Here is a 14598-nt window from a genome sequence, read left to right as displayed (position 1 = left end):
CTGTTTTCAGGTAGCACTCAGGTTAACATTAACATCTGTGAATCTCTGCCTCAAATGTTATGTCAATTTGATCAGGGCAGACATTTTAAACCAACATGGAGAATGGAGGTCATGATGTGAGTGATAAGGATTGCTGAAGTGGTACTTTCTACTGCTCTTCAAGCTCAACAAAAATAAAGGAAGAACACATTGAAATGTTTTCTGAAAAAAAATCCTCAAACATCCGCTTCACTGCAAAATACAGTGAGTAACATTTTGAAGCTGATCTTTTGTTTTGGTCAGTGAGTGAGTACGGGTCAAACCACAACAAGACTAGATTTATATTAGCCTTGCAGTAGGTCTCTGGTTCTATATCCCTTAAGAACATAAGAAATAGGAGCAGGAGAAAGTCATTTGACCTTTGAAGTCTACTCCACATTCAATAGGGTCATGGCCCAATCTCCTAATTTACTTCCATCTCTCCGCATTATCACTATACCCTCAAATAAAAACACAACCAACATGAGCAGGACTAGGCCATTCAGCCTTCTCCTTCAAAGCTGCCCCACACAATAGCAATTATGGCTATCTCCTCAAATGAACAAAATCTTTGAAACCTCAAATTCACTCTTGCCTCCACATCATTCTTCACTGTGCTCTCATTTCCTGTATGTTATCATGTTCTGTCTTAGGTCCAATGCAGTGAAGTGATCTTCATATTTTGCCAGTTTAGACAGCACATATATCTGCCCATTCCACTAGAAAATCTTGTGAAGTTGTCTTATAAGGATAACATGATTAAAACTTAAGTCAAATAAATTGCCATCTAAATTGTTACAGTCTGGCCATCTATATGTTCGGTTAACTGCAGCCCTGCATAGGGTGAGCTTGTATGAAGGGCTTAAGATTTGCTTGTACATAGGATCTCTGAGGGACATTCAGCCAGGGATAAGCTCTTGACATGAAATTATACTGCAGCTTTCTTTAAAGAAGTCCACGGACTTTTCTCTGGCCTGATTCCGTTCAGCAAATACAACTGACTTTGCCTGAAATGATCTCCCATGACGAGTGAGGACAGTGTCCTTAGCCCATGAAAGGAATCCTTTACCTCACTGCTTAAAATGGTAACCTCCATGGTTTTGGCATAAAATCACAAATTTCGTTTTTCTGAAAACCTCTATTTTTCATGGTGTAACCTCTCACTGGAGAAGTACTCTGGAAATCAGGCCCTGTTATTCTGGGAGTCATCACAAAAGTTAAAGATTTCATCAAAATAGACAAAAATTACCTGTCTTTTTAGACCTAGGCTAACAGATGGCATGGACCAAGAATGACTACATATTAGAAATAAACTGATTCTAGCTACAGGTAGACCCTATTACATATTGATACATTGTTCTGTTAGCTAAAACTCTAATCCTTTATAAAACTCCCTCTACACACATGCACACACACATACAGAGAGAGGCAGAAAAATATACATCAGCATTATAAGTGAAGGGAGATACTGGGAAGGCGGTTCAATGGTCTATGTCCACACATTGAACTGATTTTTTTTTGCTTGCCAGAGCTTGGTATTCTTCAACGTCTTATCTCCAGATACTGTTCGCTTTCTTGCAGAAGGCACAGAGTGGTTGGTTCACAAATTGCAAAGTCTCTTAGCTATTTCATAAGAATAAAAGAACCAGGAGCAGGAGTAGGCCATCTGGCCCTTTAAGCCTGCTCTGTCATCAATAAGATCATGGCTGATCTTTTTGTGGCTCCAATTCCACTTACTCACCCTCTTGATTAAAAGGACTAGCGTACAGTAACTGGTGAGGAAAAATAAACTGGCTTTAGGCATTTTTTTACTACTGATGGAAAAAGACACCATAGAGTCAAAGAGTCATACAGCACAGAAATAGACCCTTCAGTCCAATCAGTCCATGCAGACCATTATCCCAAACTAAACTAGTCCCACCTGCTTGTGCTTGGCCCATATCCCTCCAAACACTTCTTATTTATATACTTATCTAAATGTAGTAATTGCACCCACATCCACCACTGCCTCTGGAAGGTCATTCCACACACAAACCACTGTGTAAAAAAATAATTGTCCATCATGTCTTTTTTAAATCTTTCTCCTCTCACCTTGGGATTATACCCCCTCATCTTGAATTCCCCCACTCTGGGAAAAGACACCTGCCATTCACCTTATCTATAGCCCTCATGATTTTATAAAACTCTATAAACTTACGTTCCAGTGAAAAAAAACCCAGCCAATTTATCCTCTCCATATAACTGAAACCCTCCATTCCCAACAACATCCTGGCAAATCTCTCCTGAACCCTCTCCAGCTTAATAATATCCTTCCTATAATAGGGAGACCAGAACTGGATTCAGTACTTCAGAAGAGGTTTGAAAGAATCTGCCCATGTCCTTCATTTGCCGGCTTATCAGCTACTTTGGAGCCAATCTAATAGTAGATAGATGGTCGTTGTCATCCACAGTTGGAAACAACTTCCCAAAACCAATCAGCTACTTGTTGCCAGCAGAATCTCACTTTGTACATACCCCCTGGTGCCAACTCATTGGCAATCAGCTTCTTCCAATGGTTGAGCAAAACAGCAGTATAAACCCCATTTAACATGAGTTTTGGTCAATTATAGAGTCATAGAGATGTACAGCACAGAAACAGACCCTTCAGTCCAACTTGTCTATGCCGACCAGATATCCCAACCAAATGTAGTCTGACTTGCCAGCACCTAGCCTATATCTCTCCATCCCCTCCCTATTCATATACCCATCCAAATGCCTTTTAAATGTTGCAATTGTACCAGCCTCCACCACTTCCTCTGGCAGCTCATTCCAAACACATGTGTGTTTTCTGTGTGAAAAAGTTGCCCATTAGGTCTCTTTTATATCTTTCCCCTCTCACTCTAAACCTATGCCCTCTGGTTCTGGACTCCCCCATCCCATGGAAAAGACTTTGCCTATTTGTCCTATCCATGCCCCTCATGAACTTCTATAAGGTCACCCCTCAGCCTCCGACACTCCAGGGAAAACAGCCCCAGCGTATTCAACCTTTCCTTGCAGCTCAAATTCTCCAACCCTAGCAACATCCTTGTAAATCTTTTCTGAACGCTTTCAAGTTTCACAACTTCCTTCCAATAGGAAAGAGACCAGAATTGCACACATTATTGCAAAAGTAGCCTCGCCAACGTCCTGTACTGCTGCAACACGACCCTATACTCTATACTCTGTACTCTGACCAATAAAAGAAAGCATACCAAATGCCTTCTTCACTATCCTAACGTTTTTTTTTAAAATGCCGACGTCTCTTCCACAATCTTTGAGTTTTGAAATAGTCCCTCTTCCATTTCAGTCCAGAATCAAAAATACAGAAAAACAAAATGATAAAGACTTTACAATAACTTTGTCAAGAATAACTACTGGGTTCCACTCTCCTGAGAAACTGCCTCAGGTTAAATATATTGTTTTAATTCATTTGAATGCTGCTCAGCAATCCAGTGCTCTGTCAATCAGCCAGCTGTGTAGGTGGGGAAATGTACAATCTTTGACATGCAATTCAATATTATTTAAGGTGGGCATGATTTCTCCCCAAAAACTTCAGTAGTTTGTGTTAAACTCTGAACAGGACGCCAACATGGAGTTTTAGACTGATATATTCATATTGTATTATGTGTGCGTTAGTTGAATACTTAAACATTCGGAGTTTGCTGATTCTGGCCTGCAGACTTTAGGAAATGAATAAGCAAGACCACACAGTAAGAAATAATCTTGGCTGTAACTTAACAATTAAAGTTTTGCCTGCAAATAGAGTGAAAGTAGTAAGTGAGAAAAACATTGTTGAAAGACAAGTCTAGACTGGGACCAAAGGAGTGGTAAAGGGTTTTTTGATGTTTCAAATCTTTTTGAAGAATAAGAGCTTAGGGTAATTTTTGAAGAGCAATTTCCTAAAACTGAGACTGATGTAAATAATGTTGGAGATCATTTCCAACCAATACATGCACAAACATGTAGGGCCCCAATTTAGGTGGAATAAAAATTGTATCATCCATAGTACTGAGATGTGCAGCATTTTATGTTTTTTGTTCGTATTTCACATTGCTATTTGTCTGTATGAATAAGAAGGAACTTGAAATTAAAGTGAGGGACCCCGATTGTAAGAATGCTTGGCGAAACTCCTGAGGTAGAGGAGCAAACAATTATTTTAAACCACAGCATCTTATTGACACCATAATTTCAAGACTATCACATAAATCTCATGATTGTAAAATCATACCTGTAACAACTTAAAATTACACTAGTAGAGACACATAATGAAGCTCAGCAAACACAAACTGTATGTACTTAGTCATAGCTTGACCTGGTTCATGCAGGTCTGCTGCCTTTATTTATTTTTCAATTTCTCTTCTATTTCCTCCCTTCCTCACCTGAAAGTACAGCCTCATGCTAGACCAGTTTTACAACCCACCAGTCCTTCAGTCAGATATTTATATCAGCGTGGATAGCAAATATTGCTGCAAGCTATCAGGATCAACCATGTCCTTACATTCAGCACATATTCACTTTGTTGCTCTGTGCTTCAAATATACTTCATTATGTTTCCTCCAGATGGTGAAGATGAGAAGATGGTGATTATTATACTGTGATCAAAATAAGGGCCAAAATTTTCTATCATGACCAGTTTTATTTGTGATGGATTCCTATTGGAGTTATGATCAGAAAACCATGACCAGAGTATTTTGAATTAGTTTGCTTTGTTAAAAAAGTTATAAAGGCTGCTTTAACTGTACAATAGGGGGATTTATTTCAAATATTGAGAGCCAATTGCTTTGCTATTGTCGAATACCCTGTGTTTTTCTTCTCTGGAATAACATGTATAATTCAGATATTTCAGTCAAACCTGTATCAATATTATGTTTAGTGATTGTTTGCTGCATTTAATTAATTTAAACAGGAAGCCACTTTGGTTTCCCCAGGAAAGCCATTTACAGATGTGCCAATGAGTTCCCTATAACTAAATGTATAAAGCAAATTATCTGAAATTGGAACAAAAACAAAAACAAAGCATTATTCTGAATGCTGGGATTTGGATAAGCAGAGAACTCTGCAATGTGTGTCTTACTTACAGGAATTCCATTATTATATGGTGCACTGGCAGCTGCAAGATGATCAAATCTACTTAATTCTTGCAAAAAGTATCTTTTTACAATCCACAAGCACTAATGATTTGCTAATGATTGGAAATTCTTAGAGCAATACTGTGGCAGCACCACTGCCCTGAAGCCTCATTTCATATAGAAAAAAAAAACACAGTCTGTAAACCATATCACCATTGGGCATATTGAAATATTAAACATTTTGCTAAGTGTTATTAAATCAGATGCTGAGTTTGTGTACAAATTATTGTTAAGCCCTATGGTTGACGGTATGAGTAAAATTCAGCTTTTACAAAAAAAATGCATTCATGGGATGTGGGTGTTGCTGGCATTTAATGCCTAATCCTAATTACCCAGAGGGCAGTTAAAAATCAATTACATTGTTGTACATCTGGAGACACATGGAGGCCGAATCAAGTAATGATAGCAGATTTCATTCCTGAAATGACTGCACAAAGGCCAGTATTCTGTCACCAAATCACTCTTTATTAACATGTGCACCATACATGGGCTCTGACTAGCCAGCTCAAAGCCAGTCCCTGGACTGAGGAGATCCTCTGAGTAACTATATCTGTCAGCCATTACCCAAGGTTAACAACCCCAATCAAGGATTTCATAGTCAATGAGATCTACCTGGCCCTGGTTCCAATCACTACACTTCCCCAAAGGGCTTCAGGACACTGAATGAGTTTTTAAACAATCGACGGTGATATTTTCGTGGAAACCATTAGGCTAGTTTTTTATTCCAGATTTGATTGAATTAAAATTTCTGCTGTAGTGGGATTTGAACAGATCTTTCGACTATGGCTCCAGAAGATCAACCCACTAACTTTACCACTATACTATCATCTCCTTCAATATAGCTACTGTGGCATCATCACTCAGAGATAGTCCAAGACTTATAATTTCCAGTCTTTGCTGTCAAACCTCAGATAACTATCAGCACTATTACAATGTTATTTTACATCATTAAGCTCTCACTTTCACTGCTTGAACTGGGAGACTGACAAACAACATCCGCTAATGCTGTATGAATCTGACACATGCTGTCATATAAAAACTTACATTTCAGCAGTCTATTTCATTTTACAATTGGATTATTTGAAAACTGGCTATGATCCTTATATTATCAATTCCTATATTCCTGCATGTTTACTAAGGTTAGATTTTATACTGAAATTTGTGTTTTATTGTGTTCTGTAATATACAGTTTTATGCCGTGCTAGAACCATGTAAGTGATGGTTCAAACGAGAACAAGAAGTCTACTTTACCGAAGGGAGATCCGGTATGATTCGATCTCTTCTGACAGGTGGTAGTACACTCATGTTTGGCTACTGCCCTGTACAGAGGAAATACAACAGAAAAAAATGTTATCAAAACAAGCTCATGAGCAACACTGATTTATATAATATACTTCTGCTAAAGTTTTCGTTGTTTGGTCAATATCCAAAACTAATCTTCTTTCATATAGATAAGTTACAAAGACAAGATGGAGGAGATTAACATAACAAAACAAAGAACTGCAGATGCTGGAGATCTGAAACAAAACAGAAACTGCTGGCGAAACTCAGTAGGTCATTGTCCGTTCACTCTGGTCACAGTGCATGAGATTATTGTAAAGAAGTGAAGCATCAATGATGAGGATGCAGTTCTGAGTTGGAATTCTCCCTTGAAAAGCTACAATTTGACAAGACAGCTTTTATCTAAACACCATGGCAGAACAGAGGGGAACAATTTAATTTAAGTGTTGGATGGGAGCGGTAAGGTTAGGGAAATATTTTAACAGGACAGTCCTGGATTTTAACACACTAAGTTATAAGGAGGGATTACATAAGCTGGGGTTGTACTCCCATTATAAAACAAGAAATGCAGAACATTGAAAATCTGAAACAAGAACAGAAATTACTCAAGAAACTCAACAGGTCTGGCAGAATCCTTAGAGAGAGAAATCTGTGGGAGAATTCCAATTCACAACTGTATACTCACCCATAGAGCACTTACCAACTGTGAAATGCAGCTATTCAGTCACATTATTAACGCTTTATTTCCACAGGTGCCACCAGAATTGTTGAGTTTCTCCAGCAATTTCTATTTTTGGCTATATTTCCATATTTGGAAGGTTGCAGTTGAACTATTAGAGGCATTTAACGGGATTTACTATGATACATGCAGACACTTGAGTATATTTAAGACTGAGATAGATAGGTTCTTGAGTATCAAGAGAGTCAAGGGTTATGGAGAGAAAGCAGGAGAATGGGGTGAAAAACTTATCAGCCATACTTGAATGGCAGAGCAGACGTGACCTGATGGGCTGAATGGCCTGATTTCTGCTTCTATGCCTTAGGGTCTTATAGAACCTATTTCATCCGATAACAGATTCCCAACAGAAGAGCATAAGATTAAAATTATAACTTAGGACAATTTAGGACAAAGAAAAATCAGGAGGCATTTATTCACACACAAGGATGGAAATCTGGAACTTGTTTCCCCATAAGACTGAATTCCAGATCATTTGGAGATTGAGGCTGAAGTTGCCAGAGTTTTTTTGGAGAGATCATGGAGCACAGAAACGTATCCAGAATAATGGTACACACCAGCCATGATCTATTTGAATAGACTGGAAGTCTGAATGGCTTTCACCTGATCCCATGTCTGTTTGATAGTGTAACCAATTTCCATCTCAATGCTTGGATCATACATTGGTTAAGCACATCACTGCACCTTTATGAGACAGTATCTCATTGAAATGAAAATCATGCGTGTTCCATAAAGAGCATCCATTAGCCCCATCAGTGCAATGAAGGTGAAAATCAACCATAGTTATGTGCAGATTCAGAAACCACTTCATTTGATTTTTATTTATTTCCAGAACAGAGAGATTTTAGGAATAGAAAAATAATCAGCAACCTGTTACATTTTGATGGATCAGCACGCTAATTCCAAGGCGGCAGCGAACAGGACTCTCCAGCCAGAGCTCATCTACTCCGTTCATTCCATTTTACTTTCCTTCCTCGCTATTGTGTTTTTTTACATCTCAATTGTCATGGCAGGGATGGGGGTCAGCAGTCTGGAGTGGGAACAGCGGCCCGGAGCGGAGTGAGGACAGCGGCCTGGAGTGGGGATAGCGGCCCAGAGTGGACTGGGGACAGCGGCCTATGGCCCGGAGCGGAGTGGGGACAGCGGCCTGTGGCCCGGAGGGGAGTGGGGACAGCGGCTTGCGGCCTGGAGTGGGGACAGTGGCCCAGAGTGGACTGGGGACAGCGGCCTGGAGTGGGGACAGCGGCCCAGAGTGGACTGGGGACAGCGGCCTGCGGCCCGGAGCGGAGTGGGGACAGCGGCCAACAGCCGGAGCGGAGTGGGGACAACGACCCGGAGCGGAGTGGGGACAGCGGCCTGCAGCCGGAGCAGAGTGGGGACAGCGGCCTGTGGCCCGGAGCGAAGTGGGGACAGCGGCCTGCAGCCGGAGCAGAGTGGGGACAGCGGCCTGTGGCCCGGAGCGAAGTGGGGACAGCGGCCTGCAGCCGGAGCAGAGTGGGGACAGCGGCCCATGGCCCGGAGTGGGGACAGCGGCCCGTGGCCCGGAGTGGGGACAGCGGCCTGCGGCCCGGAGTGGGGACAGCGGCCCGGAGTGGGGACAGCAGCCCGGAGTGGGGACAGCGGCCCGGAGTGGGGACAGCGGCCCGTGGCCCGGAGTGGGGACAGCGGCCTGCAGCAGGACCAGAGTGGGGACAGCGGCCCGTGGCCCGGAGTGGGGACAGCGGCCCGTGGCCCGGAGTGGGGACAGCGGCCTGCAGCAGGAGCAGAGTGGGGACAGCGGCCCGTGGCCCGGAGTGGGGACAGCGACCCGCGGCCCGGAGTGGGGACAGCGGCCCGGAGTGGGGACAGCGGCCTGTGACCCGGAGCAGAGCTGGGACAGAGGCCCGGAGTGGAGTGGGGTCAGTGGCCTGCGGCTCGGAGTAGGGATGGTGACTCGGAGGGGAGCAGCGACGGTGATCTGAGGCTTGTAGCAGAGCAGAGACAGTGGCTTGAGGCCCAGAGCAGAATGGGGACAGAGGCCAGTAGGCCCAGAATGAAGATGACTCCTAGGTGGGAACTGCGGGAGCCCAGTCAGACCACATGGAAGCCATTATAGGAAGACAGTAATGTCCTTTGTTTTAGATTTTTCTTATTTCCCTAACTTATACTATGCATATCTGTAATGTAGTGTAATATTTTTTCTTTATTTTCTCTGTTTTTTGTACCTAGGTACTTTGTACCTAAGATGGAGCTGTGTGTTGGGACATTGTACGCTTTTCACTGTACTCCTGTTCTTTTGTAACTTGTATATACATGACATTAAACCTTATTCTAATTCTATTTCACAATATTGCTTATTAGCTTTTCTCTTCTGATGCACTTTGCAATCTCAAGTAAACTAAATAACCCTCAAAGACCAAGGTCAATATCTTTAAAACTCTGCACCAAGTTTTGGCTCCCGCCCTTTCAGTTGAACAAGTCTGCTCATAAGCATGGAATCCTGTCCAACCCACCAGCTGTGTTTCTGACCTCACATCCTCTCCATCAGTTCAAACTCTGTTTCCACTTCCCAGCTTTCCCCCTGCTCTACTCCACTTCAGAAATATTTTCTCTCAAAGGATCACAAGCCAATGGAATTTTCTTCCCCAGATAGTATTGGAAGCAGGGTCATTTAATATTTTTAAAGACAGAGATTTATAGGCTATTAAAGGGAGTTAAAGATTAATGGGGCTCAGGTTGAACGTAGATTGAGTCTGCAATCAGATCAGCCATTATTTTGTTCAATGAAAAAGCAGGTTTAAGTAGCCAAATGGTATACTTTTGTTTCTAATTCTTACATTCTTGTCAATGTACTCTCAAATGTTTATTCACTCCCCTGTCGCCTTTGATCTCAATTGATTTTCACTTCATGGGATTATATGTATAGAGTGTTAATGAATCAGCAATTCATGTTCTTTGGATTTTATTTCATTAAAGTCATTGGTGTATGCTATAGTTTGATGTCCATATATCAACATGATTTTTGGTGAATGAAAAAGCACTGGAACCAGCTCAGTATTTTTTTATCATATTGATTGAGGGATAGATATTGTCCAGGACCCCAGGGAGGACTCCCCATCTCTTTTTTTGAAAAAGTGCTCATACTGTTCTATATAGAGTCTTGACAGTCACAAATTAATATTGAATCAATATTCCATTAATTTCCTTACATCTTAAATAGCTGATACTAACATGTTCTGTGTTACCATTTACCTATTAATTAGGCAAATAGGCTGAGTACAGGTTTTGGCATTAGGATCAATTTAATGATTAACCACCTCAGGGGGTGGGGGGAATAGAAAATGAGCTTCTAGAAGAGAAATGGATCTTAGATGATGTAGACCTGAAAGTTCAGAAATAAATCACTCCTCCATGAAAACATAACTACTTAACATCTGATTAATCAGGTCCACAGTATATGTGGTTGGGTGGGTGGATGGGTGGGGGTCAGGGGAAGGCAACATTGGGAACTTGACCAACCAGTCTGGTTCACAAGGAATTCTGAAAAGGCATTCACCTTACTGTTAGCTGGCTCTCTTCCCAGATCCAGATGGACTGCACTATTCCCAAAAAGAGTTGAGGAATTCTCCCTGGTGTCCTGCATAATATCCATCCCTCAATCAACACTGCAAGGACAATTGAGCTGGTCCCATTGCCTTTTCATCCACTAAGACTTTTTGGTGGAATATGGATGGCACACTACGAAGGCACTGTGACCAAAACAGAAACAGAAAATAATCCTGTGATCCTATGCCTGATCTAATGGACTACCCTATCAAAAGAATTAGCGAGAAGTGTGCCAGTGCTTTGTTTTGGCACTAGGGGTCACACAAAACTTGGCACCATCAACTGCTCCCTGGATTTAGGTTAGTGGTAGAGGATCCGATATCTGTATCAAAAAAACAAATATTCCACAGGGTTTCAGAGACTTAAATTCTCCATGTGCCATTCCTCACCCACCAGAATAAAAATTTGTATGTAGGCCAGGCATTATTTTTTTAAAAATAAGACAAACTGCAAAGAAGAAATAACAGTAGTCAGAATAAATTGTTGGATCTTTGATCGTCAAACTGCTCGGACTTGTGGAGTGTGGGTGGTGTACAGTCTGCATTGCCAACAACCCACCTCCCATTCCTGGTTTGCAGAACCACCCCAAACCGCTAGTAGGAGACTACAAATCAACACAGATGCCTAATACTGTGCATTGAGTCCAAGTTGCAGCTAGACTATAAGCAGTTTATCCACAAGTTTTCATTAGATTCTGGGAGACTGGTGCCCCTCTGCTATCCCAAATCCATTATCCTGGTGGGGGAAAAAATGCAGTGAAACGGCCAGAAATTAAGGGACATGATCTGCTATCAAAAAGAGGGGGAAGTTTTTTTGAGGTTTATAAAGTTTTGCTTATTATTCCCCCCCCCTTGCATTTCCTCGCCGTTTCCCCTCAAAAATAAAGATTTTCCTCGCCTCCTTTGTTTTGTTCTCCCAAATATTGTCAGTCAACCATTTCCAGATTTCTGGCCGGGATCCCTAACTCATATTATCGCTCCCCCCACTCCCCTCCGGAAACAATAGAACATGACTTCCTCAAGATTGGAAGGGAGCCAAAGCAAATATTACAATGGACGATTATTCCAAAGTTGTATTAGCTCGGCTGGGTTAGTAAACTGCATCCAGGGGAAACAAATGGTCACAGTTTACGATAACCCCGTTTCCGATTATCATCGGTTTGTCACAAAGTATCAATGTTTCAGGCCAGTTATAGTAACTCTGGGTGCTGTCTGATTATGTTTCAACTTCACGTCAGTCTGTAAACTCGATACAATTAAAGCGATGTGTTAACTCCCGCTACAAAGCGGTGGCTGTAAACACTACATGAATAAATACAAACTATACCCGAAAGGTTAGTTTCTTAAGACAATCAGAAAATCTTACCGTCCTCAGTTCGAAAGGATGTCAGTGAAGGAGGTGGGAACTAATCCTGGAATAATTTCACCCTCTGCATGCCACAGACCAAACCGCACACACACACAATGTGGACGAAAGTTTTCTCCCACATTTCTCTCACCTTATTAATGCCGATGCCTCAGGGGTTTTTTTTTGCTTTCCTTGGAGATGTTAATTACAATCTCGGGAAGTCGCTCTCTCGCCGAGAATCAACGTGGCCAGATTTTTTTTCTCCTGAAAAAGAAAGAGGGATGGCTCACTCTGACTGACTTGCCCCAAAATTCCCGAGTGCCCGCAAGGCGCCCTGCTAGAGTCGCCAGCTGTTTTCCATTGCCGCTTCCAGAACTCCCTGCTGCTGCTGTTCCTCACAGGAATCACAACCAGGACTGAGAGTTTCAGCCCAGGAGAGAGGGGGAGACAAATCCCCAGCCTTCTGCACAGCTGCTGGAAGAACTGTAGCAAACCTTAAGAGAAACTGAGTATGCAGTAATAGCTCAAGACTACAAGCATTGCTTATTTCATATGCTATTCGGCATCGACAACCTCACCTTGCGTTTATATAGCGCCTTCAGTTAAGAAAAAGCCTTAAGACGTTTTCTGGGAGCATGATCAAACCAAACCTGATTTGCTATTGAAATGATGTTAGGACAGGTAAACAAAAAAAAGGCCAGGCTTTTTTTTAATATCACCCTTTCCCATAGAAAGTCCACCAATTGTTTTTGATTAGAGTGTATGCAATCGGTTATCATTCCCATTTGTCGTGTCCACCGAACTTTTGTCGCAAACGATTCAATGTCACAAGTGACGGGTGTTGAGCTTTGCAATCTGAGCGGTTTGCAAATATTGCTAATAATGTCTGGCTTTCGGGAAAGGAAGAAATCACTGCAGTATTAAAAAGGAGGGCGCTGGAGAACTGATACTGAACTGTCGGTTTAAAAAAAAGCTTGTGAATTTTCTGAAATAAGAATACTGCAAGCTGCATTTTAGTTTTTGGGTCTTATTTCTGGGGTGTGCAGGGGCAGCTCTGCACAGAAAGTCACTGTGACTGAAATATGTAGGGTCGCTTACTAACAATGTGAAAAATATGCTTTGTGTAATGCTTTTATTTTGAAGGAAATACAGTAGGAAAGCTTCTGCAAACCTATCACACAGAGGATGGGCTAGTCCACATCCCGCAACTCCGCCCTCAGACCCCACTCCTCCAACCGTAACAAGGACAGAACGCCCCTGGTGCTCACCTTCCACCCTACAAACCTTCGCATAAACCAAATCATCCGCTGACATTTCCACCACCTCCAAAAAGACCCCATTACCAGGGATTATATTTCCCTCCCCACCCCTTTCCGCATTCCACAAAGACCATTCCCTCCGTGACTACCTGGTCAGGTCCACGCCCCCATACGACCCACCCTCCCATCCTGGCACTTTCCCCTGCCACCGCAGGAACTGTAAACCCTGTGCCCACACCTCCTCCCTCACCTCTATCCAAGGCCCTAAAGGAGCCTTCCACATCCATCAAAGTTTTACCTGCACATCCACTAATATCATTTATTGTATTCGTTGCTCCCGACGCAGTCTCCTGTACGTTGGGGAGACTGGGCGCCTCCTAGCAGAGCACTTTAGGGAACATCTCCGGGACACCCGCACCAATCAACCACACTGACCCATGGCCCAACATTTCAACTCCCCCTCCCACTCTGCCGAGGACATGGAGGTCCTGGGCCTCCTTCACCGCCGCTCCCTCACCACCAGACGCCTGGAGGAAGAACACCTCATCTTCCGCCTCGGAACACTTCAACCCCAGAGCATCAATGTGGACTTCAACAGTTTCCTCATTTCCCCTTCCCCCACCTCACCCTAGTTCCAAACTTCCAGCTCAGTTTGTCCGGACTTGTCCTACCTGCCTAGCTCCTTTTCCACCTATCCACTCCTCCCTCTCCTCCCTGACCTATCACCTTCATCCCCTCCCCCACTCACCCATTGTACTCTATGCTACTTTCTCCCCACCCCCACCCTGTTGTAGCTTATCTCTCCACGCTCCAGGCTCACTGCCTTTATTCCTGATGAAGGGCTTTTGCCCGAAACGTCGATTTCGCTGCACTTTGGATGCTGCCTGAACTGCTGTGCTCTTCCAGCACCACTAATCCAGAATCTGGTTTCCAGCATTTGCAGTCATTGTTTTTACCTAGAATATAATAGGAACCTATTCGTGAATGAATATTTTAAGGGTGGGGTTTGGAGGCTTTATATCCAGACGAATGAATACCTGGGAGCATGTTACAGACTAGAATCACAAGAAAATTAGGGGTTTTTTATGCACAGAACAACTGATATCTCCAAAAGGGCTACATGCTGGAATCTAATGGAGAAGGTAGTGGAGTTGAAGCAAATAGATATATTTAAAGGAAAGCTAGCGAAATATATACAGTCATACAGTCATAGAGATGTACAGCA

At 42.7% G+C, this 14598-nt stretch overlaps 1 protein-coding gene across 4 annotated transcripts in view; it reads right to left on the bottom strand.

Annotated features, from left to right (window-relative positions):
- The window catches only part of LOC132830240 (ras-related protein Rab-34-like), a 59378-nt gene extending 46786 nt beyond the window's left edge, over window positions 1-12592 (bottom strand). For 2 of the 4 annotated variants that reach the window (XM_060847774.1, XM_060847777.1), the window contains exons 1-2: window positions 12266-12592; window positions 6417-6484 (exon numbers count right to left, since the gene is read on the bottom strand). In XM_060847774.1, the coding sequence (XP_060703757.1) occupies window positions 6417-6470 (54 nt within the window). In that variant the 5' untranslated portion in view covers window positions 6471-6484; window positions 12266-12592. The other 2 variants (XM_060847775.1, XM_060847776.1) reach the window with 2 other exon arrangements.
- Window positions 12593-14598: the final 2006 nt, after the last annotated feature.

The sequence above is a fragment of the Hemiscyllium ocellatum genome, chromosome 31 (assembly GCF_020745735.1).
Source record: "Hemiscyllium ocellatum isolate sHemOce1 chromosome 31, sHemOce1.pat.X.cur, whole genome shotgun sequence".
NCBI lineage: Eukaryota > Metazoa > Chordata > Chondrichthyes > Orectolobiformes > Hemiscylliidae > Hemiscyllium > Hemiscyllium ocellatum.
This window is presented reverse-complemented; position numbering and strand designations above follow the sequence as displayed.